General features: G+C 46.1%; 1 protein-coding gene across 1 annotated transcript in view; it reads left to right on the top strand.

The window, feature by feature from the left end:
* Positions 1 to 26,629, top strand: part of LOC144103231 (salivary peroxidase/catechol oxidase-like) — a 473,398-nt gene that overhangs the window by 278,595 nt on the left and 168,174 nt on the right. Inside the window, exon 9 of the mRNA XM_077636008.1 lies at positions 2,402 to 2,537. Within this exon, the coding sequence (XP_077492134.1) occupies positions 2,402 to 2,537 (136 nt within the window). The remainder of the gene's footprint in view (positions 1 to 2,401; positions 2,538 to 26,629) is intronic.

The following is a 26,629-nucleotide window of genomic DNA, read 5'->3' as shown; positions in this document are numbered from 1 at the left end:
TCCTTAATGGTAACGGAGTGGATTCCAAGAGAAAGTAAGCATAGCAGGGGCCGGCAGAAAGTTAGGTGGGAGGATGAGATTATGAAGTTTGCGGGCAAAGAGTGAATGCAGGTGGCAAAGGACAGGGATAATTGGAGAGACATGAGAGAGGCCTTTGCCGTGAAGTGGGTGTAGTCAGGCTGCTGCAGCTGATGATGACACGAGTCGCAAATAGTATGGACCAGCAGTCGCTACCAGCAGTTGCTTGAAACCAGGCAGCAGCCCGACAACACCGTTGTTCACATTCGCAAAGCACGACCAGCGGGTCACCTTCTCGCTAAATTCCCGCTTAAAGCGAAAACTCTCCGGAAGGATGTGGTTCGCACTCTCGTGAGTTTCGTCTGCTCTGACTGCGTCTCATGTACTCGGTCCTCTATAATGTCATTTCCGTAGTTTTACTACGACGACCTCAGAGAAGAGGAGGATCTGACGGTGGTTTTGGTGTGCACCGCGGCCATACGAACGTCTTGAGAGGGCGCGCTTCTCAGGGCAGGCTTGCCAAGCTGTTTGGCGGCCGGCAGCGTCAGTAAAATGCGCTAATATTCTTTGTTTGTGTTCATGCCAAGTTTTTCAGTAGAGTGATGCCAACAATGAATCATTTTTCTTGGATATTTGGAAAATACCGAGTTGCTGGTAGAAGTGATAACTGCGATAAAAGCAAGTTTCTTCACATAGCCGCTTTGCTGCTGCCTAGCGCGGCTCGCCTGCAGTCGCATCAGCATAAGTGCTCATGCAGGCGCGTCAAGAAAACTCCTTTTCATGCAGAACCACCATGGGGTCGGCAACACTCGTGAGCTGATTTTACGGATGTGATAGGCCTCTGAAACCTCTCTGGTTAGCTGGTTTGGGTGTCGAAACAAGATTTTAATTTGATCAAGCAAAGGCTTGCAACCGCTGCATTTCGAACAGTGCTTAGCTAGATTGGATGAAGGCGACATTTTCAAGGACAAAAAATGCTCTTGCAGGCGCACATTGAGGCAGCGGCCCGTTTGACCGATATAGGTCCGGCCACAAGAGAAGGGAATATGATACACCACTCCTTTTGAACATTTGACATAGCGGTTCTTGTGATTCACAGTTCAGCACCGCTTTCGTTTATCACATACACCGCTGCTAGAGCGCGCAGCAACCTTCGCACAAACACTAAGAAGTTTTTTAAGGGGCAGAGAAGAGAGCATTAACACCATATCTATTACCCACCTTTTTTAGTTGTTGAGAAAACCGATGAACATAAGGAATAACTGCAATTGTTTTATTTTCTCCTCCTCAGAGCCTGTGAGAAGTGACCTATTTAAATCTTTTACTTTTTAGAGCACCTTCCTAGAAGCTAGAAACAACACATCCTCAGGAAACCTAGCCAATCTTACTCTGTTCACTTGCTCACAGAAGCTTTCTTTCATTTCGTGAAGGCACGACTTGAGCAAAGACGATCCTAAGCAGGCGACAGCAACGCCACACTTCACAATTTTTTAGTGACTTGACTTTTGACTTTTGAGCGACTGCAAGCACTGATCCTGATGCACCTGCGTGAAGGCTTTTGCTTTGTTTGTGCTTTTTCTCTTCTTGTGTGTTTCTTGAATAAACGCAAAGTTACGAGCAAGCGCTTGTGTTGTTTGGTCTTCCTTGTCCGTTGTCCTAAGTGGGCTTCATATATTATTACAAGGAGTCATAATTTTTTACGTTATTTATATTGAGTGTATTTGACGCCATGTGGAACCCGTATGTTTTCATACGTGCTTCCAAACAGTCCATCCTGACTCTATATGCTCCATACTCTGTTCGTAAAATCACGCATGGCAACGTATGGAATTATAGAACTCGTCATGTATGGAAACATTCAGGAGGAATGGTGGGGTTTTATTGTTGTTAAACCAAGTTGACTTGTGAAAGCTTGAGTTTAGCCTGATTGGATAACGGTTTCGCTTTGATGGGTCGTCGCCACGTATGGCACGTTTGTTAGAGGGTAAGTTGATCTGATCTGTTCGGGCTGCAGTAAGAAGTTAAAAAGACGTTCTTTAATGCACAGTGCGAGCCAGTGTTGCTTGGAGTAGTGTTTTCGTGCAATGGCCAGTGAAGCTGATCGGTTCGCGCCGCCGTGGGCTCGAATGCCAGTCGCTGCAACAATTTTTTATTTGAATATTTTTTATTGAATTTTATTTTTTCAAGGTAAAGCGTACCGCGATGAATCGGCCTTCACAGATTTGGTCATGAAGCGGAGATTTCGCCATAAATATTGCTACGCTTGCTGTCCTTACAGTGCTGGTTTCAATGCCAGCCTGGTTCACCTAGGGTTGTGCATGTCAAGAAATTCCTGCCCATAGATTATTCATTTCTAATCTGCCGCTTCACCCGGCTCTTTCAGGTGATTTCCGGTGCAATGAACACACGCCTCTACTCCTGATGCACACTATATGGCTGAGGGAGCACAACCGCATAGCGCGCTCGCTGGCGGCTAGGCACCCCAGCTGGAACGATGAGAGGCTCTTCCAGACAACCAGGTATGGCTACGCAAACTTGATTATTTGTTTCTGCCTTTTTACTGATTTTAGTGTCTGTGATCTGCAGATCCGGCTAGCTTATCCCCGCTCGCTTTCTAACCTTTCCGACCCCTGATTGTCTGTCGCCCTCTTCTAAGCTTGGTTTCTTAAAGAATCCACTCGTTTACTTTAGGATGCAATCGGTCACCTTGGATTTGCAATATACTCCCTGCCCTTGAACCTGTCTTGTCTTTGTCTTCCGCAAGCATATAATTAACTGTCGTTGGTGCCCTGTCCCGCTCTTCCGCCTTCGTCTCGCTTAACGCCATGATATCATTTTCTTTTCAATAATTCGCTACGCTTTTCGAGATCAAGCGTGAAATAGAATACCGTGACTAACTCAAAACCTACTGAGCGTGTATTGCTGAACCTAATTATTTATATCTGAAAACCTTTCCTAGGGCGCGTTGGAATAACAAATTTATTTGGCAACCAAAACTGCTTTTTAGTATAGTGTGTGCACAATAAATTCGTAAAAATTTGTAGTGCAAACCGAGAAAACCACCAGGAGACGGAACACACACAGAAGCGCTAATTGCCGACTGATTTTAGTGGCGGAAAGTGACACTTTATTTAAGGCGATGCGATCCGTGAAAAGGATGGGAAAGATGTACATATAACAAGGATTTCTGACACAGCGAACAAAGCGGAATGCATGCGCAGGCATGTACAAGCATAGCACACCAAATCCAGTTGCTTTAGTTTTTCATTTATTTTCATCAATAGTAAGTCGCTTCTAGGAAGTCAAACTCAGCGGCAAAGAGAAATAAAGGGAGGGTGCGAGAAGCCCTCACTGCCAAGTTTCTTTATGTAATAGGCTCCTATCCTGATCTGTACCGTCCTGTTTGTAGTCTTGCCAAGAATCTTTGTCCCTTCGACTCGTGCCAGACATCATCGGCACTTAATGACGTGCGTAACTCTATGTGCGCACTTGTCACCTTTTTTCACTACCCAGGCGGGAATGTTACCGACGTGCCAAAAATTAGTTTTTCCCGTAATAATAATTATTATTATTATTATCCCGTACGATTCGGCGTACTCCAACCCAAATAAGAGAGGTATAGCGTCGCTGAGTAAGAAATCTGCTCTCCGAAAATCGCGCCAACATGAAATGCCTCTGAGTTTTAATAATGAGATAAGCTGTATTGTTGGCTGCAGGGCTTTTCTATTCTGTTCTGACTGTAGTTTGTGAAACACTCTTTCAAGAGTTAAAAGCGGAACGGGAAGAAGAACAGCAGAAGATCATAAAAATGTCCCCAGTTCTGAGGTTGTGCCATACATCCAAAAAATGAAAGCAGGCATGACATGTTTGTTCTTTTCTCGGCTCGCAACGAAACGAGAAAGTTGTGTCCACGCATATGTATTGCCATAAAACGTGCATATAACAAATCATAAAACACCGTTTGAGATGTGTTCAACTGCTGTGGTATACACTATTTCCATGTCATGTTCAAAATTTATTTCGGTTTAGGAGAACACGACTTAGAATTTAAAAAAAAAACTTAGATGACATGTACGTGTACACATTAGGTTGCGCAAGTCAGCAGGTACCGATAATTTGTGGCACGGTCCGCAGAAACAAAGATTCCTGGAAATGTTGCAGTCAAGACGGCGCGGATAAGTTTGGAAGCCTATCACGTAAAGAAACTTGGCAGTGAGTGCTTCAGCACCCCGTCTTTATCTTTTTTTGCAGATGATTTTGACCACACTATCTCGAGGGATTCGCCCAAACGTTTAACCAAGGTGTCACCTTATCGCAAAAAAAAAAACAGTCGCCAGTTAGCGCTTGTGGTTGTCTATATTTGTGTCACTTTGCCAGGGAGCAACAAGTGACTGTTTATAAATTGCACCGCTACACTGCTGGTAGTTGCGACAAAAATCTGCAACTTCCGCTCAAAACGGAAAATGTGCGATGCCAGATTTACTGATTTGGACGTGTTCCAGGGAGCATGCAGCCCTAACTCAATCACTTTCGTCGAGGAGAGAAGCACCTTGTTGTGAATCTTTAACAGGAGCAGCAGGAAAGAAGTTGAAAGAACGGTGGAGGAATCCACAGTCTATGTGCACCTCCTCCACCTTTCTCAGGTTCGAGAGAGCATTGCCACAAGAAGGCGAAGGCATCAAAACAACATGTCGTTGAGGAAGAAGATCGCTCAAATCGCGGATCTAGTGACGCAGTATGCGGACAGCCTGGCGATGCAGAACTGGGACCAGTTTTGTGACCCGTACAAGAGCATCGTGGGCATGGCAAGATAAATGAGTCCTCTCGAGGCATATGACCGGCCCATCAGAATCATGCTTCCAAACTAGCAAGGCCTTAAAGCTTACTGCTCGCTCCTCTAATGACGACGACGCGGATCTTCTGCAGAAGGTCTTTCGAAGATACGAGCCGCCACGTAGGTTCATTGTTTATAGTGTTAGGTGCCAAACCCGAAAGACGCGGGCTCAATTCCGGCCGCGGTGGTCGCATTTAACAAAGAAAGCATTTGGCTCGGTGAAAACCGCAGGAATCATGCAGGCATTGTGGAATCAGGGTGCGGAAGAGTCATGTAAAAATACTGGAAGATATCTGTAACCACTGCACAGCTACCATAGTTTTCCATAAAGTAAGCAATAAAATACCGATAAGGGTTCAGGCAGGCAAGCAGGCATGAACTCGCAAATGCTATTCGCCTCCTGTTTTCAGGAGGTTTTCAGAGGCCTGCATTACAAAATTTGGGAGAGTTAATTCAGAATGCCGAAGTTATCAGCGATTCGCTGATGATATTGTTTTGCTAAGGCATTCAGGAGATGAACTGCAAATCATAATCAAAGAGATAGGCAGAGCATGACATTGCGTTTTAAAACTAACTTGCAGAAAGCCAAAGTAATGTCCAACTGTCTCGCAACAAAACTGCAGTTCACAATTGGTAGCTAGGTGCTGGAAGTGGTAAGGGAATACGTCGACTTCACAAGAGGTCACAAATAGTGACCTTTGATCTGGCTCAGAGAGAGAAATAGCTTAAAGAATAAGGATGGGACGGAACGCATATCGCAGGTTCTCTCAGATCATGAATGGCAGTTTACAAATATCACTGAAAAGAGAAATATGTAACAGCTGTATCTTAACGGTACTCGCCTAGGGGCGGAAACGTGGTGGCTAACGAAAAGGGTTCTGCTTAAGTTGAGGACAACGCATCGAGATATGGAAAGAATAATGATAGGAGTAACGTTAATGCACCAGAAGCGGGCAGCGTGGGTCAGCGGGTTATTGATATCCTCGTCGAAACCAAGAGGAAGAAATGCCGTTGGGCAGGGCGGGAATTTCGAAGGCAAGACAACCGCTGGTCCTTAATGGTAACGGAGTGGATTCCAAGAGGAGGCAAGCATAGCAGAATGGTGGCAGAATGTTAGGTGGGAGGATGAGATTAAGAAGTTTGCAGGCAAAGGGTGTATGCACTCTGAGACTGGGGAGCGCTACAATCAAGACAAGGGGACAACACCACATAAGAACACCACGAGACACGATGTATGCAGCTTGCAAAGGACATCGTTAATTGGAGAGACAGGGGAGAGGCCTTTGCCCTGCATTGGGCGCAGTCATCCTGGTGATGATGATGATAATGAAATGATGGATGCTAGTGTACTGTGCGATGTTAGCGAATGTTAGAGAACCCCAGGTGGTTGAAATCATCCGGAGCCTTCCACTACACTGCGTCTTTCATCAGTTGGGTCGCTTTGGGACATTAAACCGCATAAACCAAACCATGATTCGAAGGTACATTCACACGCAGCTCTGTAATGTTGGGCTGTCCAGTAAACACCAAGCTAGATTGTCCCATAATAGAGGACAAGGTATATGCGGCGGTTGGTGAAGCAACCGATAACAAGACTTCCGGTGAGGACAAGACTGGCAACTTTACCATGCGCAACCTGCGATCCGTCGAGATCAAACAATTGACAAGCTACACGAATGAGCTTTGGACCGCCGAAACGGTTCCTGTGGAGCGAAAACGCGAGATCGTGGTCATCCCCAAGCCTGGGAAGAATCCGGGCCTCACGGGCCTTAGACCCATACCACTAACATTGCGGCTCGCGAAGCTCAAGAGCGAGTGGTGCGTACCGGCCTCCAGGGCTGCCACACAGTTAAAGGGACACTGAGAAGAACCCTATCAAATTTTTTTTTAGCAATATCTGATAGTTCGGCATTTCATGGCTTTTTTGACGCTTGTCCGGGAGCTAAAGATGCATTTATTTCAAAGAAATTTGGATTCGGAGTTGAAAAATTTTTTCCCGCCGCTCCGATTCAAACTCGAGAACTCTTATGACGACACGGAGAACTCTTATGACGACACAGAACGGAGTGACGTGAAACGTCACGTAAACCGAGACTCCGTGATTTCTGGCAGCTAGATGTGCGGTTTAGCAGCTGCCGAAATGAAAGCTACCGCCGCCGCACGTTGAAGGCATCTATCAGGGGTCGCTACCGTCGCTTCGTTTACGTTTGCACCGGCGTCTTGCGAGCGTCACGATGGGTCCCGTTCCCGAACCCAACGACGTAGTTCTCGCAAAAACTCTGGCCTGCATTTCAGCGACCTCAGCCCCACAGAGCGTGCGATGCTTTTGAGGGAGCACGGTTACGTTAGGCACCGGTTGGTGGTTTCCCCCTTCTTCAGAGAGCAGCCGTTGCAAACTAAATACCATAACCCCAGTGCGGGGAGTCGCAAGGGGCCAGAAAGAGGTCGGCGCGTCGCACCAACACCACCTAGACTTTTTAAGGCCTCTCCACGTTTGCGTGACGTCACCGCACTGCGACGGCCCAGTAGGTTCGGCTTCCGCGCTCGCACGCATTTCGCGCATTTCAAAATGCGGATTACGTCTCTCGAAAAGAAAATTACTTTTTTTTAAATCGTGTTTTGCTTGCCCACACCCTAACCGAATGTTTTTTTTTTGTTCTTGTTTCTTTGAAAGTATAAGCAGTTACATTTTAGCAGACATTTACTGACTTTATATCAATGCGCGCATGTGTGAAGATACGTTCGTAATATTTTTTTTATTGAAAATGAACAACGCAGAGGACTTTCACAAGTCGTATTTTATTTTCAGATGAGAAACACGATCAGTAGGAGTAGGAGGCAAGGAAACTGTTACAGCACTGAATCATAAAATGCAGTAAGTGAAGCCAACAACAGAAAAGCTGTAAACAGAAAGCAAACAAAAGAAAATATGCAGAATATATAATAAAACAACGCAAAAACTGGTTTAGAAACTAAAAAAAACTAAAAAAAACAGTCACAAGCACACAGAGTAGTCGGTTCTTCAATGTCTTCAATTTTCTCTTTTTCTTTTGCAGCCTTTTCAACTATAAGTTGATCATTTTTTCTTTTACAAAGGTTATCTAGAAGCGTGTTTGCTGCTGCACTTAGGACATAGTGCATTACCAACTGTGAAGTGTGCCCATTCTCACACACATCAAAGTCAATGCCGTCGTTTAACACATCATGTGTGAGTGCCAAGAGAGCCTCCTTTTGATTTGGTAATGCATGAAACTGTGTCGCATGCTGTTCGCTTCTCAGTTTGTCAAGAACTATCTCAGCATTAAGAACAGCATTTACTATGGCAGGCCGTGGAAACTTGAGACTACCACGAGTCATGGCCTTGACTAACTCCCCACCTTCTACTTCAATTTCATCTTCTAGCATTAAATTTTCTTTGCAAGTCATGCATGACAGCTTTTTGAACGCAGCGTGGGCACAATAGCCAGCAACGTAAGTGGTTGCTGGGAGATTTGGCGCCTTCGCATAATCGTCGTCCGTTACCTCAATGTCAAACACTTCAAGTACTGCATCGTTTACTGCCACCGCATCTGTTGCAGCCTCAAATTCTGGGAGCTGCAGAATGTTCTGCAGACGAAGCTTTCGCTCCGGCTCATAGACTTGTCTTATGGAAATGTGGTATTGCGCACCGGAGAGTTGGCGGTATTTGCCAAACCTCTCTTCCAAGCAATCAGTCTGAAACTTTCCTAAAAGTACATACTCGAAGTTCATTTCATCTAGGCAATACCTAGTCACCTTTACCAAGGTGTCTGTCGTGAGTCTCTCTTGTAAGTATGCCTGTGTCAAATTTGAGAGACTGCCACAGATCTAGCCACTCCACTATACTTAACAGAAACTGGATCTGTGGACTTGACGCTGATGTAATCGGTGACTGCAGCTCATCACGAAGTCGAGTACCCTTGTTGCATTACTTTACATTTACAATGTTCCACCACTTTGTTATTGTTTCAAGGAACTGTGCAGTACCAGACACATGATCTAGCTCAAGTCTGGGCCCACATGCTCGCAGAGCTGCTGCCGTAGACGGGCTGAAAATCCTTAGCGCAAGCTTGACATTCTGTCGCTCAATATTCGATGGGTTCAGAGGTTTAGACGAAAGTGTTGGTGCTGATTTAATCAGCTGACCCTGTTCTTTCGAGTGAAGTTCTCGAAGTGTTTTAAATGAAGCTGTACGTATAGGTGGCTTTATATTAGGTCCTGTGTGGCTAGGAAAGAACATGCATGTTCCAGCATTTCGCTGATTGATCCAGTTATTCCTGACGAATTTTATTAAGTGTACAGGATCAATCAGAAAAAAGAGAGGACGTTTAGAGTCTGCAGGGTGTGGATACACACTCTGAAGTTTGCATGCAGGGGGCCCCAAAAAGTGACATTGTTTTCCGGTTGATTGAGTTATTGTCAGCTATGACTGCGATTATACGCAACCCAACATGCTCTAGCTGAGTAATGATGCTATGCAGAATAGTGTGTAGCTGCTGTGCGTTGATGCGCTCTACTGGCAGTATGTGCACAACATTCTTCTGACGCGAAAGCAAGCTTTGCATCATAAAAACATGGGCTGTTTTTGCTGCGTTAGGGCTATTTGTAGCCGCACCAACAATTACTCCTCCCTTATAATCAAAATACGGCTGCAGGTGAATTTCGTCCATCATGAGTACAACAATTTTTTCATGCTCCGTCATTGCTGCGACAAGCTTCTTTGCATACGATAGGAAAGAAGTGCCTTGCTGTTCAGCTGCCGGGCTTACGCTGTAGGAGTTACATATACGACGTATTGTAGATTGATTGGGTAATCTAAGGTTTCCGGAACTGTGAAGGAACATATAAGCATGCGGAGAAACTGTAAATAAAATGCTTGAGAATACCAGCAACTCTGCAGAATACCGGGATGACCTGCTATGCGTGACAAGAAGAGAAACTTGCTCTTTCAAAAAACTAACTGCATTGGGTTGTTCAACATCTGCCAGTTCACAATTTAAGGCATCTTCAAGCAGGGAAAGTGCCAACTTTAAGCAAACCATCAATTTTTTCTTCATGCTTAGACAACAATTTTCCGTGAAACGACTTTACAGCAGCCAGCAGGCCTATCAAGCAACGGATATCATGTACTGTGTGAGGGATGGTATCTATGCCATCAATTGTAGTCAGCTGCACATTTCGGTAATGAACTTTCACCGTGAGGTTCTCTAAGACCGTGACTGACGACAAAACACGAGGGACGTCATCAACAGCAAGATTGAGAAAAAGGACGCAGGCAGGTCGAGAAATAACATTCCAAAAATCAGAAAGCTTGATTTGAGGAAGGCACTCCAGTAGAGCTTGGAAAGTGTCAATCTTGTTCTTTGCTTCTTCCTCCTCGTGTGTCTGGAGTGACATGGCGATGGCATCTCGTAAAGAAGCTGCTTCAAGACGCATTCTCTTTTCAGTCGGTGCTTCTCGGGACGTAGTGGCGGGCGCAGAAAGGTACGCGGGACAGTTCGGGAATACACTGGGAATGGCGTCGGAGCTGAGACGAGCGATCTTCAATTTTGCCTCGAAGACTTTGCCCGTTTTTCAGTCCACATACTTAGAAGAAGTCCGAATTTCTGATTCTTTAAAGTGCCGCTCGCAGACCTGCAAAGCCCAGCGCAGATAAGGTTAGCATATTTAAGATGATTAATTCCATGGGTGCAAATAGCAATTAGCGCAGTGAAATATTTCAAATTTAGAATATTTCCAGCACGCCCACTAGGCCATGTTGTAGCGCATTATGTACACACAGCTACATCGCGGAATAAATATCACGCTTTTTCGACTTACCACTGTGCGCTTTCCCGGTTCGAAATCAGCACGTGGAATGGCTTTCAACCATTGCCTCCTTCTGTCAGCATCAGCTGGGAAAGTCAAGACGCGCACAGTCTTTTCTCCATCTTAATTCCCGCGGCAGCCGGGAAAACAAGTGTCCTGGCATTTTAACAAATGGCTCAGGAACTGTCACACGCGCACAGCACTTTCACAGACGTTTCCCAGGATTGCACTTCGAGTATTCACAGCCCGCAAGGAAGCTTCAGCAAATGACACAGAAAGAAAGAATGGCGGAGGAACAGCATGTAACACACGACACGTGCAGCACATGTTCAAACACGACGGTAGTGATGTTTACAGCAATCGCGATGTCTCCTTTCAAATGATTGCTTTCAACAATTTACTAGAAAAACTGCACAAAGTAAGCTTTTAAAATATTGAACAGTTTCCGGAAATGCGAACGAAGATTGTTACATTGAACCAGATATCTTTCATGTCTTTTAAAACGGTGAAATTCATTATCTTCAATTTGCTATACGCAAATACGCCTCGGAGTACTCCGCACTTCAACAATTTGAAACAGCGCGGGAGGAGAACGGCGGCAGCGGCCGCCAAGAGGTGCTGCCAACATTCAGGTTGTCTTTTGCCTGCCTTCCTTGTGTGATAAAAGTACACTATTGGTTTTAAAACAAGACTTACTTCAATATTGATCTGCGCAACCTACCTTTGTCAGCCTCAGAGATTCGTGACCCAAGTAGGATGAAAAATTCTCTTAAGGTGGCGTCTCTTGTTCTATGGCGTCACCACGCTTGTACTTGCGAGATTGGCTTGTGGTGGCGATACCTTTATTTTGGTTCTTGCTATTTTCTACCTTACAAGAGCTTTGCTTTCAGTAAGAGCGGCGTTTTTGTGATCAGGAGGTGGTATTCTATCGATACAAGCCAACTTCAATTTCTCGTCAGTGTCCCTTTAATGACCTGCTAGCTAATGCAGTGCTTGGATTCGGCCCTCATCTCCCCCCTCAAGACGTAATTTTACTCCTAAAAAAAAAGACGACCATAAAACCTTGCTACGGGGATAGTGGCACTAGATTAAAGGCGGCTTTTGACAACGTGACTCACGAAGCAGCCCTTGCGGGACTGAGTCGACGAGGCTGCGGTCAGAAGATCCACGAGTATGCCACGGCCTTCATGGCCCGTAGAACAGGAACAGTCGGCATGGGTGACCTTAGGTCCAACATCGTCAACATGCAAGGGTGGACGAACAACAAGGACTGAGGAAGATATGACACAGCGCTGTGTCGTATATCTTCCTTAGTCCTCGTCTTAACGTGCTTGTTTTTTTCTAAATATTTATTTTATTTATTTATGTCTGATACCCTCAGGGCTAGGGTCGGACGTTGCAGAGGGGAGTGGAATAGATAAAATTACATGAGAGAAAAGCACAGACATGTATATAGCGATGTCAATCGAGAAATGTTAAACAGTGGAAAATCGATTAAATAGGAAAACCAAACCATAACGGTAAGAATCCAAGAACACAAAACAAGTAATAATACGACGGTAAGAATCCAAAAATGATAAATAGCTCACATAATAGTTAGGGACAGAAAAATTAGCTGTTAATGATTTTGGACAAGCTTAAGTAACATCTCTAATAGACAAAAGAGCGTCGGGAAGGTGGTTCCACTCTTTTATTGAACGCGGGAGGATTTAATTTTGGAAGGAATTTGAGCGTCATGGAAAAGGTTCTATTTTATGATGATGGTCCACGCGACGTGACGTATAAGAGGGCCTCTGGAGCAAAAGATCGTGAAGTGTATAGTGATAGTATATTTTACGTATCAAACAATTTCGAAGTATCTGACGTCTAAGTTCGAGCCGTGGTAGGCGTAACGTGTTTTTCATGTTAGTTGTGCGGGCAGTACATGGTAATTACTAAGTATGTAACGAGCAGACCGACTCTGAATAGCATCGATGGTTGTTACTAGAAAATCAAGACCGGGGTCCCATACAGAGGCTGCATACCCATGCTTGGGACGGATAAGTGTTTTATAAAGTTGTAGTTTAAGGGATGACGAAATGTTAGCGCAATTACGTTTCAGATGGCCTAGATAACAATTAGCGTTGCTAGTTATATAGTTGATTTGTTGTTCACATGATAACTTGGATGAGAAGAAGACACCCAGGTATTTGTAGTATGTTACCTGTTCCAGTGGGGAATTCAGTAGGATATAAGATGATAGATAGATAAATAAAGAGGAGGAGGGAAAGACAGGGATGTTAACCAGAAAGGGGTTCCGGTTGGCTACCCTGCACTGGGGAAGAGAGATTAGGGGGCTAAAAGGAGGAAGAGAGAAGAGGAAAAAGGCATAACACACACGCACAACGCTGTCACAATTATTCACTCAATCCAGTCGCTCTCAAATAAGTTTGAGTTTGAGTTTATTAACATTTTAGTTCTCAGTACAGAAAACTAAGGGCCGGGGACAAAAGGTACAAAACTTGTACCTGGCTGGGTCCCCTGACCCGATAACAAAGTTGGTAGCGATGCACTCCGAATAAACAAATAATAAACTAGGCAAAGAGTGCCTTGTATGCCTTGAGGGCAGTCGACTGTTGTGGCCACTGTTAATGGGCGAGGATCGAGGCGGTCCAGGGCACAACACAGTGTATGTCTTGCACTCGCAAATGCAGGGCACTCACAGAGATGATGAGCGATGGTCTCCTCACAACCGCAGCTTTCACAGGCAGGACTGTCGGCCATCCCCATCCGGAAAGCATAGTGGTTGGTAACAGCAACGCCGATCCATAAACGGCATAACAATGTTGCGTCGCGAAGTGCTAAGTTACGTGGAAGACGAAGGCGCAGTCCAGGGTCCAGTGCCTTGAGGCGGAGATTGCAAAACTCTCCCGTGTTCCACGCTAAAAGTGTGAGCTCCGGCGCCAAAGGGCAAAGCCCACACGCTGCGTCAGGTCTTGAGATTGGGATCCTCAATAGAAGTCCGTCGTTGTGAGCCGAACGCGCAGCCGCATCGGCCTGGTGATTACCGTTAATACCAATGTGTCCTGGCAGCCATTGAAAAATGATGTCATGACCTTTGGAAACGGTGCCGTGGTGCAGTAGACGGATCTCAGCAACAAGTTGTTCCTGCGACCCGCGGCGTAGCGCAGCTTTCAGGGCTTGAAGGGCTGCTTTAGAGTCGGTGAAAACCGTCCAGTCATGTGGAGGTTCCTGAGTGATGAACTCTACCGCAGCCCGTAAGGCTGCGAGTTCCGCACCAGCTGAAGATGTTGGATAGGTCGTCTTCACTTTCATGAAGATGGATCTGGCTGGTATCACCACCGACCCCGCAGAACTGGTCGAGTGAACTGATCCATCTGTGTAAACATGTATGCGATGACTGTGGTAAGTATTCAGGTGATTCAATGTCAGTTGTTTGAGAGCGGGTAGTGATACACCAGCTTTCTTCGTAATTCCAGGAATATAGAGGTGAACCCGCGGTTCATGAAGACTCCATAAGGGTGAGCACGGTCTTGACGCAGGGGCGAACTCCGATGGAAGATATGCGCGATGAGCTTCAATGACTTTGGCGAATGCAGTACGCGGCCTAATTATTGGGAGTGTTGCGAGGTGATGACAGGGAACCCGTGTGAGGTGCCGAATATGTGTTCTCATGGTGTCAACAGCAATGTATGTAGTAACAGGATGTTCCCGGGCAACAAGAACAGTTGCTGCGGTTGATGCACATTTAGGCAGTCTAAGGCAGATACTGTGAGCTTGCGCTTGCACACTTTGAAGAGCCTTGATATTTGTCTTTCTAATGGAACTGAATATCGGAAGACTGTACCGCATGTAGCCCAGAAATAGGGAACGGTACAGTTGCAGCATAGAGCGCACTGATGCGCCCCAGGACTTTCCCCCGAGGAAGGAGAGGACATGGACAATCGCAATTAGTCTCTTTCTCATGTCGTAGACATGTGGACTCCACGAGAGGTTCCTGTTGATGACAACACCAAGGAATCTGTGGCTTCTCTCATAGGGAATGGCTTCACCATTAATGCGAATGGTGTAGCGTGACATTATTTCGCGTGTGAACGCCACAAGTGAACACTTTTCGGTCGAAATGTTCAGGCCCTGCAAGCGAAGATAAGATGTCAATACCGATGCCGCCTTTTGAAGCCTTGCACGAACTTGAGGACGGGTCACCCCTGATGCCCAAATACAGATGTCGTCTGCATATACCTAGATCTGAGCATATTGTGGCAATACGTCGACCAGGGCGATGAGAGCAAGGTTGAAGAGAACTGGGCTCAGCACTCCACCCTGAGGGACTCCGCGCGAATTTCGGTGTAAGGACGTTGGCCCGTCCGCAGTCAGGACAAAAAACTACCTCTCTGATAAATAGCTGCGTATCCAGCTGAACGTGCGGCCGCCGATCTCAGCAGCTTCCGTAAAACTTTTATTTGGGCTAGTTGGTGCATTTTTTTAACCAAGGGAACGTTGTGTTGTGTCTTGTCCTTCTTGTGTGATTGCTTGTTTTTGCGCTGTTCCGTTCCCTCAGCAGCTTCCATTGCGTCGAAAATGGCCTGATGCGTTACGTTGTCGTACGCGCCCTTGATATCCAAAAACAATGCCACGGTCAATCTTTTCAAACTTTTGCTGTGGTGCACCGACGTGACAAGGTCAACCACGTTGTCGATAGAAGAGCGGCTCCGTCGGAACCCAGACATGAACGTTGGATAAATCTGATATCGCTCCAAGTACCATTCCACGTCTGTGAGCAGCATTCTTTCCATGACTGCCGACGCAGCTGGCGAGTGCAATTGGACGGTATGATGAGAGGTCGAGCGGTGATTTCCCCGGCTTAAGAAGTGGAACCAGACGACTGGTCTTCCAATCATGAGGAACTATGCCAGCTGTCCATGACTTGTTATAAGTGTCCAAAAGAGCCCGTCGAGCTTCTTTGCCAAGGTTGGCAAGTGCGGAGTACGTCACACCATCGGGCCCTGGTGATGATGACCTTCTACAACAAGCCAGCGCAGCATCAAGTTCTTCCATGGAGAATAGTGCATCCATCCGAGAATCCCGTGAGGGTGGAACATTGCTGCAGTGCAGCGTTGCGCCTGGGTTCGGAGGGCCTGTTATTCTTGCGCAGAAATCTTCAGCTACCTCAACCACACTGCGCCTTTGGTGGAGCGCTACGGATTTGAACGGGTAGCGCTGTTGAGGGTACGTGCGAAGACCCCGAATTGCACTCCAAACGCGTGACAAAGGCTTCCGTGGATCAAGTGTTTGGCAAAATGTCCTCCACCGTTGTGTTTGCAGTGCCTGAATTCTGCGCTGAATCTTCTTCTGTATGCGCCTAGCATCTCTTAGTTCTAGGCGCGACTTTGTGCGTCGGTATCTGCGCTCTGCCCTGCGCCGTTGTGATCGCAGTCGCTGCAATTCGAAGTCAAAATCGGTGTAGTTAGCGAAAGGGTTAAAGGGGCAGGTGGCGTGTTCCATAGCCTCCTTAATTTTTTGTTCAAGACCGGTAGAGAAGCCCTCTGCGCAAGCAGCCTCCATAAGTAATTTAAAAACTGTCCAGTCAATGCACTGCCTACACGTGACTGGGGAAAATGTGGAATGGCCGGTAATAATCAGATAGGTTGGGATATGGTCGCTGCCATGGGTTTCTACATCCGAAAACTACCGGACGCTGTTGTTAAGGCACTTTGAAACGAAAGTCAAGTCCAAGCAGCTGCTATAAGTCACCCCTCGTATATAGGTCGGGCTTCCGCCATTCAGGCACTGGAGGTCATGGTCAGAGGCGAAGGACACAAGCTGCCTTCTCCTAACGTCCATCCTAACGCCTCCCCACATGGTGTGATGAGCATTGAAGTCACCCATAATAACCCACGGAGCAGGTGTAGCTGCCATCAAACCACTCAACCTTCTGGCGTCGAAACGACTTGATGGCGCCAAGTACACCGCCAGTAGCGTAAACGTCAGGTCACAGCTCTTCACTGTCAGGCAAACGTACTGATTGTCTTCGTTCGGAGGAACTGAATGTTGCACATATGTAAGTTCACGTCGAATGTAGACGACTGGATCTGTTGCACGTGGGTGATGAAAATGCCTCGTAACCGGATATTCGCAAAATTGCCGGGGTCTTCGGTTCACAAATCACAAGAATGGGGAAGTGATTCTCGTAGGCGTAGTGCCGTAAATCAGAAATCCGGGACTGGAGCCCACGAGCATTCCATTGGAAAATGAAAGCTTGCTTGACTTTCTTTTGAAAAGACAGGTGCGAAGGAGCCATGATGCCGTCTACTGTAGAGCCGCAAAAACTGGACGTAGCGCGTCCAGCACTTGAAGTGCGCTATGTGCTGCTGGCGTGTGTAGGCTGGAAAGCAGAGCACGCATGGCATTCATTAGTGTCGTGAGCATTGCAATCACTTGCATATCTGGGCCATGGCCTTGATCGTGCCTGTTGGCTGGATCAGTCGTAGGCGCTGCACACTGCCCTGAGTGCGCCAACATCTCTGACGCAGTAGGCGTAGAAGGCTTTGGCAGTGGTGGCCAAGTTGCATCTGAGGCAGCAGGTCCAGCCCCACCAAGCGCCGGGCTACCTTGATTTGGTGCGGTTTTTGTCGGAGGCAGACAAGCTGCAGTTGGGTTTGGGGCATTATTGTCAAATGTGACTGCTTTCTTTGACGGCCTTCGGCGGCGCGAACGACGTCTTCGCCCCTTTTCGGCGGCTTGTTTGTGCGTGGAATGGTCTCGCACCATTTGCTTCAGTACCGACCGCTCCGTCTTTAGACGGGGGCAGTCTTTCCAGGAAGAGTCATGAGGGCCGTGGCAGTTGGCGCACTTCAAGGTAGTCGCGCGGCAAACATCACCGCTGTGTGACTCGGAGCATCGCGGGCACACGATGGAGTTGATGCAGACGCCGCTCACTTGGCCGATCCTCATGCACTTCCTGCATTGAAGTGGCTTAGGCACAAAAGGTCGAACTGGATGACGAAAGTGCCCAACCTTCACGTACGATGGTATGCAGTCACCCTTGAAGGTCAGCTTGATGCATGGAGATTTGCCTAACCGCTGAACTTGAATGATGGAAATGCCGTCGGTTGCCGGCTTGATCAACATGGGTAAATCTGCATCACAGATGGCGATATCGACGTTGTAGATTACGCCAGCCGTAGTGCCGCTGTTCTGGAGATTAAGGGGGTGTACACAGATGTTGCCGAGTTTTGTGATTGCGGTTAAATTCTCTAGTGAACTTCGCTCCACCACATCAATGGCAATGACATTTTTGAACGGGTTGATTCTGACTTCTTTTATGCCTCCCGGTACAAGGCTCTCCAGATAAATAGAGATGGCTTGCCTGTTCAGTAGGTACAAGTTGTCCGTTGAGTTCAACGGCACAAACAAGGCTGTATGCGCCGAGGAACTTCGCGCCGTGATGATCGTTGGCCTTCTTGATGAGGACACCGTTGACGTGCTCGATGAGGACGATTCGGCTGGTCGACGCAGTCTGCGCTCGGCCTTCTTGCAAACAACCGGTATGAAACCGTCGTCGGCCTAGGACGAGGAGTCTTCACTTGGCACCGACTACACAACAGTGCCCTGGCTGCTCGAGTCACTCTGGCGGTGCAGGCGCTTCCTCTGGGCGGCTGCTGACGACCCACCGGGTTCCAATAGAGGCACAGCAGCCTCCACTTCCATCGCTGTGGCAAAAACGGAGCGGCGCTTCCCTGATTGTAGCACAAATTACCAAAAAACTGCCCAGACGTGAAGGCAGCGTTCTGATAGAGAAGAACTTCGTCTTCGTCTTCCATATAAGATGAAACATTAGATGAAACATTATCTTGCCTTTTGTTATGTTTACCTGTTGTGACTATCAAGTGTGCGTGCATTAATTTTGAATATTGTGCTTTCTGCGAGTTTTTTTTTTGTTGTTGTTGTCCTATCGCTGCCTGCTTTGTAGGGAGGCTGCGGGCTTCAGTCAAGTCGCTTGTTGTCCAGCGGCTTTTATCCGCAGTCTCCCCCATCACTGATGGAAATAAACAAGTTATTATTATTATTATTATTACTATTATTATTATTATTATCAATGCGGAAAGCTGGGGTAGTTGGTAGGTCATCATTTATTAAAAATTAGCGCATAAAACTGGGACGCAGACAGAGAAGAAGACAGGACGAGCGCTCGTCCTGTCTTCTTCTCTGTCTGCGTCCCAATTTTATGCGCTAGTCTTTTAATTAATGAAACATTATGGTTAGTTTGAGGTACATGCATTACTTTACGCTTGTCAGAGTTAAGAGTCATTAGCCAATCCTAACACCATGCAGTTACTGAGTTAAGGTCCGATTACCAAATTCTTTCATCATTAGGACTGGTTATTTGGGGAAAAATTACACAGTCGTCTGCAAAAACGCCAGTGCGAATTGAATTTTCGTGGTAAGTCATTGATATAAATTAGAAAGAGTTAAGGAGCAAGAAAAGAGCCTTGTGGTACGCCAGAATAAACTGCGATACATTTGGAGTCGTTTTCCTTAACTGTTACGTATTGGGAGCAATTAGTAAGAAAACTTCTCAACCATGCTAAAACATTGGGATCCAGATTAATTTTTTTAATTTAAGGCCAGTAAACTGTGTGGTACCTTGTCAAAAGCTTTACAAAAGTCCAAAAAGATACAGTCAACAACACTGCCGTGGCCGAGGATGCTGTGAACAAGGTGGGTTAATGATGACAGCTGCCTTTCACATGAGTTATGCTTCCTGAAGCCATGTTGAGAACTATGAAAGAAAGAATGAAAGTCAAGATTGCTAGCGATTTGGGATGATATAATATGCTCTAGGATTTTGCATGGAACACTTGTCAAAGAAATGGAGCTAGAGTTTTTAACAACATGCTTGTCAGAATTTTGATGTATGGGAAACACCTTCCTGACCACCCAGTCATTAGGTACGAAGCCCGTGGATAAAGATTGCTCAGAAAGTTTTGTCAAAATGATAGATCAGTAAAATTTGGTGTTTTTAAAGAATTTAGAAGTGATGCCGTCAGGACCAAAGGCAGAAGAAAGCTTCAGGCAGTCAATAAGCTTTTCCACATCAGCTGGATTTAAGCAAAATGGCATTCCTCTGGGCCAGATGGTATGAATCCATCTTTGGTCCAGCTTGAACTTTGAAACACAGAACAGAGAGCAGCTCTGTCTTACGTGTTTCAATGTGTCTGTCTACGGCGGTGTGTCCCAAAGTTCACGCTGGCCCAAATATGGATTTACAGTATAACAGGAGGCATTGGCGAGAACGAGTATATGTCGAAATTGGGCTTTGGTATATCCCTATGACTGGTGAACGACGCTGAAAAAATTTGTTGAATGCAGAAGCACATTGTTTATCAGTTAACGGTACACTGTCACTGGAGTGAATGATGATGTTATCGCTTTCAGGGTCTTTTGCCGTTCGCCAGAACTGTTGAGGATTAGAACGTAGCAAATTTGGGAGGGTGTGTTTAAAGAAGTAGCGTTTGGATTCGCGTAAAGCGCGAGTATAAGTAGCATTTGCGGTGCGATAGGCATGCCATCGCTCTTACACTTTTTAGGTTTTAGCTAGGTGATACAGACGCTTCTCTTTATTGGATAGCCTTCCGAGAGCTTTGTTATACCATGGTGATTTGGTGAACTTAATTCCTCGTGTGGGAATGTGCTATATATACCATATATCACCAACATGCCTGATAAGAACACACCTGATGGTGCTTTGATCTGCCCAATACGCATTAATATCGGTATGTCCCGAATTCCGGAACGGCTTTATGAAATCAAAAGCTTTCGGCACACCGCAATAGCTGACGACATTATAGCATGGGCCAACTGGGGCTCGCTGGAGAAGAATGATCAGCTCCATGAGGCGGCGAATTACGTGAACCAGTACGCCAATTACTGTGGCCTTGCCTGCTCGCCGCGCAAGCCTGCAATCGTCAGAACAGACCGCATAATATATGAGAAATGCCTTGAGCTGAAGGCCACTCTGACCAGCGAGTCATTTGAGAAGTCAAGACTATGCGAATACTGGCATGTGGCAAATGTGTAACCACAGAGTAGACCACGCGGTCAGGATCCTATCCGCAGCCACGGCCCAGGCCACGACATGAACATCAGAGTCTCAAACAACAAAAGAGTGCTCAAGGAAGAAGATGCGGCGAAACTGGAACGGGCGCTGGTAGTCATCAGGACTAGGTACGGTCTGCCGTATAAGAACTTCATTAACTCAGAAGCCGAAAAGGCAGAGGCCATGCTTGGCAGAGTCTACCACGTTGCCTTGGGCCACCCAAAATGGGCCTCTACGAAGAAGCTGGCGGACCTTGGTACAACCAGCAGCTACCCAGAAAATCTGGAAGCGCAGCTGTTTCCAAGTTGAACGGCTCCGACTAACGACCAGCGGCAGATCTCTACTGAACATAATCTGCTGCCGAGACTTCCTAGAGAACACCAAAGGGGTCGTTGACGTCCCGAGTGAAATTAGGCGTCCTACACAGCCCTCCAGATTTCATGGCACATAGCAAATAGCACAAAGCAAAAGGAGAGCGAGAGCCAAGAGCCAGGAATACAATTGGAGGCTCGAGTGAACGTCGCTACGTGGGCGCTGCTTGCTTAGGTGTAATATCAGCGTGTGCTGCTGCAGCAGTGGATTCTGCGCATAGAGAAATCACCTGCGTGATCTCAGACTGCATACCTAATGAGCCTGTACAGGTCGCTGTAACTCTAATGGCAGCCATCTGCAACGCGCGGATATTCTCTTATGGTAATCACCGACTCGCAGCACGCCCGCAATAATTACCTCCATGAAAGACTAGTCAAGTCGGCCATGCGACCAATTCATCAACGTAGGGCACAGCCCCGGAATGAAACAAAGGACCCTATGGTTGGTAGGACACGTAGGGCTCTCTGGGAACCACGCGGCTTTCGTACCTCTCGAGGCCACACTTGCCGAGTGAGGGCAGAAGCATAGCTCCCGGAGCCTGTACCCTATCGTTAATGAGCACTGGAGCACATGAGAGTCAACAGGAGAAGTTACCATCCACCTCATCCTTCCTTACCTTAGCTTTAAAAGAGGCGGCACGCTCCCGCCAAATTCAGACAGGCACCTTTCCGTGTCCAAGCATGATCAGAAAAATTCATCCCGCCACTTATAAGGATAGATGCGGGCCCACATTTCGGGGATATAGGACTACATTAATTCACTCCACGTGGCCCTTGCGACGTAACACGGCAGTGCCCTCACACCAGATGCTCAGACAGGCCAAGGGAATATGCTGCACTGCTCCGCGTGGAGAAAAGTAAACGAGGAGACATGAGGAAAAATCCGCTAATATTCCATTATTCTTCCTCCAATAACATTCTTTGCAATGTTAAACACTAAAAATATCTGGGTCTATGGATCACTAATACTCCTGACAGGAGCAGGCGCATAGATTTCATGTAATGCAAACAGTAAACTTTTCTTCCTGATGCGTCTATTGAAGCTGTCCACCCCCGAAGTCCGGTTTCTAGCCTATAAATAAATTGTTCTCCCAATACTAGATTATGCAGTTGTAATTTGGGATCCATTCACGAAAACAAATATTAATAAAATTGAAAAAATATCATAGCAGTCCGTTTAGTTTACAATAGTTATGGATGTACATCAGTGACTAACCTGTTGCATAAGGCTGGTTTTATACCATTAACCTTGGTTAATGGTATCACCATTAACCTTTCAAGGTTAATGGTGAAATATTATACTTATTTTTTTTTAGTTTACAACACTAGAAGAAAAAAGGTTATTGCTGCGTGTATGAGACACGACAGGAGAACGAGGAACAAAAACGACAACACAGGCGCTGTGTTGTCGTTTTTGTTCCTCGTTCTCTTGTTGTGTCTCATTCGAGCAGTAATAACCTTTTTTCTGCAATGAACCAACTAGCCTGCAAGAACGTTCTACTACAACACTAGAGAGCGACAAAATTTCACAATTATCTCTTTTAGCCCTCGCAATAATTGCTCCGAATATTTTTTTCTCAAGAACAGTAACGAACTGGAATCGGCTTGCCAAGGACGAAATTTTACAGCAATCTTTAGCGTCATTTACTAGAAGTCTAAATATTCCCTGATTTCTGCTTCATTGTTGCATTTCGTTCTACCTGGCTGTGATAGTTGTAATACATATTATTTTCTCTGTTTACTTCTGCTGAGCGCTTGTTAAATGTTGCTACTTTATGTCTGAGCTTTTTGCCTGAACTTTTGACACCAGCGCTACGTATTGTTTTCTCTGTTTGTTGCGCATGAGCAGTTGTTGAATATTGTTACTTTTATATCTGATGTTTTTGAATGAACCCTCACTGCTAAAATATCTTCTGGGATTGCAGTATTTTCTAAATAAATAAATAAATAAATAAATAAATAAATATACAAATAACGCCCACTCAGCAGATAGGGCCGAGACACTGCTTCCCGCAGCCCTCTCTGCCCTGTCCGTTCAGATACGGGAGCTGAATTGATCGTTCAACAGCACAATCGGCCGCAGTTCGCTGTCTTCCGGCCGTCACAACAAACATATTTTTAATTACATTCATGAGCAAAGCGCGTGTAGTTATTTTATTATTTTAAAGTTATTTCTGCGAGAAGTGTTCTCCCCACATGCGGCATTTGCAAGGAATCTCTGCGAGGGACCCGACACTAGCCTTGGATATGGGTTAAGTACCATTGTGCATAGACATAGTTTCGTTGTACCTATTTCGATTTTCAAATAATAAAAAAATGGATGGATGGATGGATGGATGGATGGATGGATGGATGGATGGATGGATGGATGGATGGATGGATGGATGGATGGATGGATGGATGGACGGACGGACGGACGGACGGACGGACGGACAGTGTGACTGACCGACTGACTGAGTGACTGACTGAATGATTGACTGACTTACTGACTGACTGACTGACTGACTGACTGACTGACTGACTGACTGACTGACTGACTGACTGACTGAATGACTGACTGACGGACGGACGGACGGACGGACGGACGGACGGACGGACGGACGGACGGACGGACGGACGGACGGACGGACGGACGGATCGACAGATGGATGAAAGGACGGACGGACGGATGGATGGCGCACGGAAGGACGGTCGGATGGATGAATGGAGCGTCCGCATCATGATCAGTGTTTCTTTTTCTTTTGAACTGTGTTGCCACCCTGCCAAATTTAACCGTAAAATATTTAAATTTGTCCTTTTTCTTTGCATGCAATCTATTTTATTATTTTGGGTCATTTATAAAATACTGCCGGCTGCCCTCCAGCGGCCAAGACGGGAGTGGTAAAACAACAGTATCAAAAAGAAGTACACTAGTAACGTTAACAACTAAGTATAAAATGAAAATCATTCATAAAAAAAATAGAAGCATCACATCAAGCCAAGCTACCCATGCTTGTCCACTTCTGAGGGCAGCGGAAATGATTCACAATTGTTAAGCAAAGCACACGTGGATATGAAAACAGCCATTGAATAGAGCATGAATAGATATAAAAGAAAAGAAGTGCCGCGCTCCACAGTGCACAACATTCCGACAACATCCCTGGGTGTTGCATAGCACTAAAAATGAGAGCAGTGTTTGCGGGTGTTCTGCCGCATGGTCATTCACAGCAGTCAAGGAAGAGTCGACCGATGGCAGGGTCACAATCTGTTGTAGTAGTTGATTGCATTCTGCTAGGGTTGAGGGAAAGAATAAAAAACGACGTCGATTAGTTTCAGTCAGTGGCATCACTACTGTTTTATCATGTTCCCATCTGGTCTACCTCGTTCTGTTGAACATCATGTCAGTGTTAAAGCTCAGATTAGTTCTTTCGTTGATTATGTTATAGGGCATTTATTTGCAGCCTATGTACTTTTCGTCGCGTTTCAAGTGTTCTAATGCCGTTTCCTTTCTGAGAATAGTAAGCGGCATGCACTGCCATAGGCATAGTAGACAAATCCGATCGCTCTTCTCTGAACACTTTCAAAAACATTATTGTCAGGTTTAGCGCGATGGTCCCACAGGGCATGGCATATTCCAGTAAAGGGCCTTATTAGTAATGCGTACGCCGTGAATTTGTTTTAGGGGTGCAGTACTTTAAGCGACGTTTGATGAGCCAGATCTTTTTCGAAGCAGCCGAGACAATGCGGAATACACGACTTCTCCAGTTTAGTGTATAGGTGATATGTACATTGTTGATTTTGTTAGTGTAGACTGGCGGATTCTTTCTGCACATTAAGGACATGCGCGTACATTTCGAGATATTTAGTTTCATGTGCGACAAAGCACACCAATTGTTTACTGATGCCAGGAAATCGTTAGGATGAGTTGGGCTGGGCCTGCTTGAACCTTCAGGTATGCTACGCAGTCATCGGCAAAAAAGGACAGCGGGCTGGTGAATTAAACTGGAAGTCATTGAGGTAAATAAGAAAGAGAAGCGGGCCGAGCACTGAACCTTGAGAAACCCCAAAAATAACTGATGCTAGAAGTGAAGATATGTTACCTATTTGTACGTAATGGTGGCGTTGTGAAATATATGCTTCAATGCAGTTAGTAATTTTTCATTTCTTAAAATACTACAAAACCACGATAATAAGTTACTGAAATACACCGGGTCAAGAGATTTTTCGAAGTCGAGAAAAACCACGGCAATCTCCTGTCTTTTGTTTAGAAGTTCCATAAGTTCCTTTGTTGTGTGATTAAGTTGAGCTGTCGATAGACCGCGGCGAAATCTATGTTGAGCCCCTGAAAAGAAGTTAGCTTCTAGGAACGAAGTGCTTGAAATCAATATGTTCCTTCACTTGTCTGCAAGAGCACAATACGAAGACCGGTCTGCGGTTAGCTACCCAAATTTTGTCGCTTGATTTATGAATAGACACTATTTTAGGTGTTTTTAGCTGGTACCATAGTGTCACGCGGTGGTGACTGCAGTCCGGAGAGCAGAAAGGCAGCTAAAATGGCGTCTAGACAAAACGCATTATTTGGGTTGATTTGCGCCCACAATAGACTGAATCACTCAGTGGTGGCGTAGCAATGAGCGTGCTCGGCGGCCACCGAACAGAATGCCCGCCGCTCTCGGCAGTGCTCAATTTAAACCTCATAGCAAACATTCGAGATAAAGCATACAAAATTACTAGAACATTCCGGAATAGCGTAAAATCTGCTCCATCTGGATGCTATCAATCTAGATAAATATGGTCGCGTTTTGCATCGCGAACAGAGCGATAATGGGGCATTCCGGCAACTTTGCAGAATGAACAAACAAGCCCTCCAAAGATTCGCGGCAACACATAGCATAGGAGGGTTCTGCACAACTTCCGCGCTCACCGTTCGATCACGTTCCTACGTGGCACTCGCGATAATAATAGTTTTAGTTTCACGTACGTAGAGCATTCACTTACGTAGAGCTCTTACGGGTGACCAGTGCGCGTGCGCAGAACGCAAAGGGTATGCGCGAGTCTCACGTACGTACGCACGTGAGATTTGGATTTTTACTTCGCGGTCTTTGCGTTGCTTGCACACGTAGCTTTGAGAAACATGGCGGCGCCCTGCCCGCCGGTTCACGGCGATAACAGCTTCCTCGCTAATAATAATAACAATAATAACAATAATATTAATAATAATAATAATAGGTTTTTGGGGAAAGGAAATGGCGCAGTATCTGTCTCATATATCGGCGGGCACCTGAACCACGCCATAAGTGGAGGGATAAAGGAGGGAGGTAAAGAAGAAGGGAAGAAAGATGTGCCGTAGTGGAGGGCTCCGGAATAACTTTGACTGCCTGGGGATCTTTAACGTGCACTGACATCGCACAGCACACGGGTGCCTTAGCGTTTTGCCTCCATAAAAACGCAGCCGCTGCGGTCGGGTTCGAGCCCGGGAACTCCGGATCAGTAGCCGAGCGC

Source organism: Amblyomma americanum, chromosome 9, assembly GCF_052857255.1.
Source record: "Amblyomma americanum isolate KBUSLIRL-KWMA chromosome 9, ASM5285725v1, whole genome shotgun sequence".
Classification (NCBI taxonomy): Eukaryota; Metazoa; Arthropoda; class Arachnida; order Ixodida; family Ixodidae; genus Amblyomma; species Amblyomma americanum.
The sequence above is the reverse complement of the archived record's forward strand: the minus strand, read 5'-3'. Positions and strand labels throughout refer to the sequence as shown.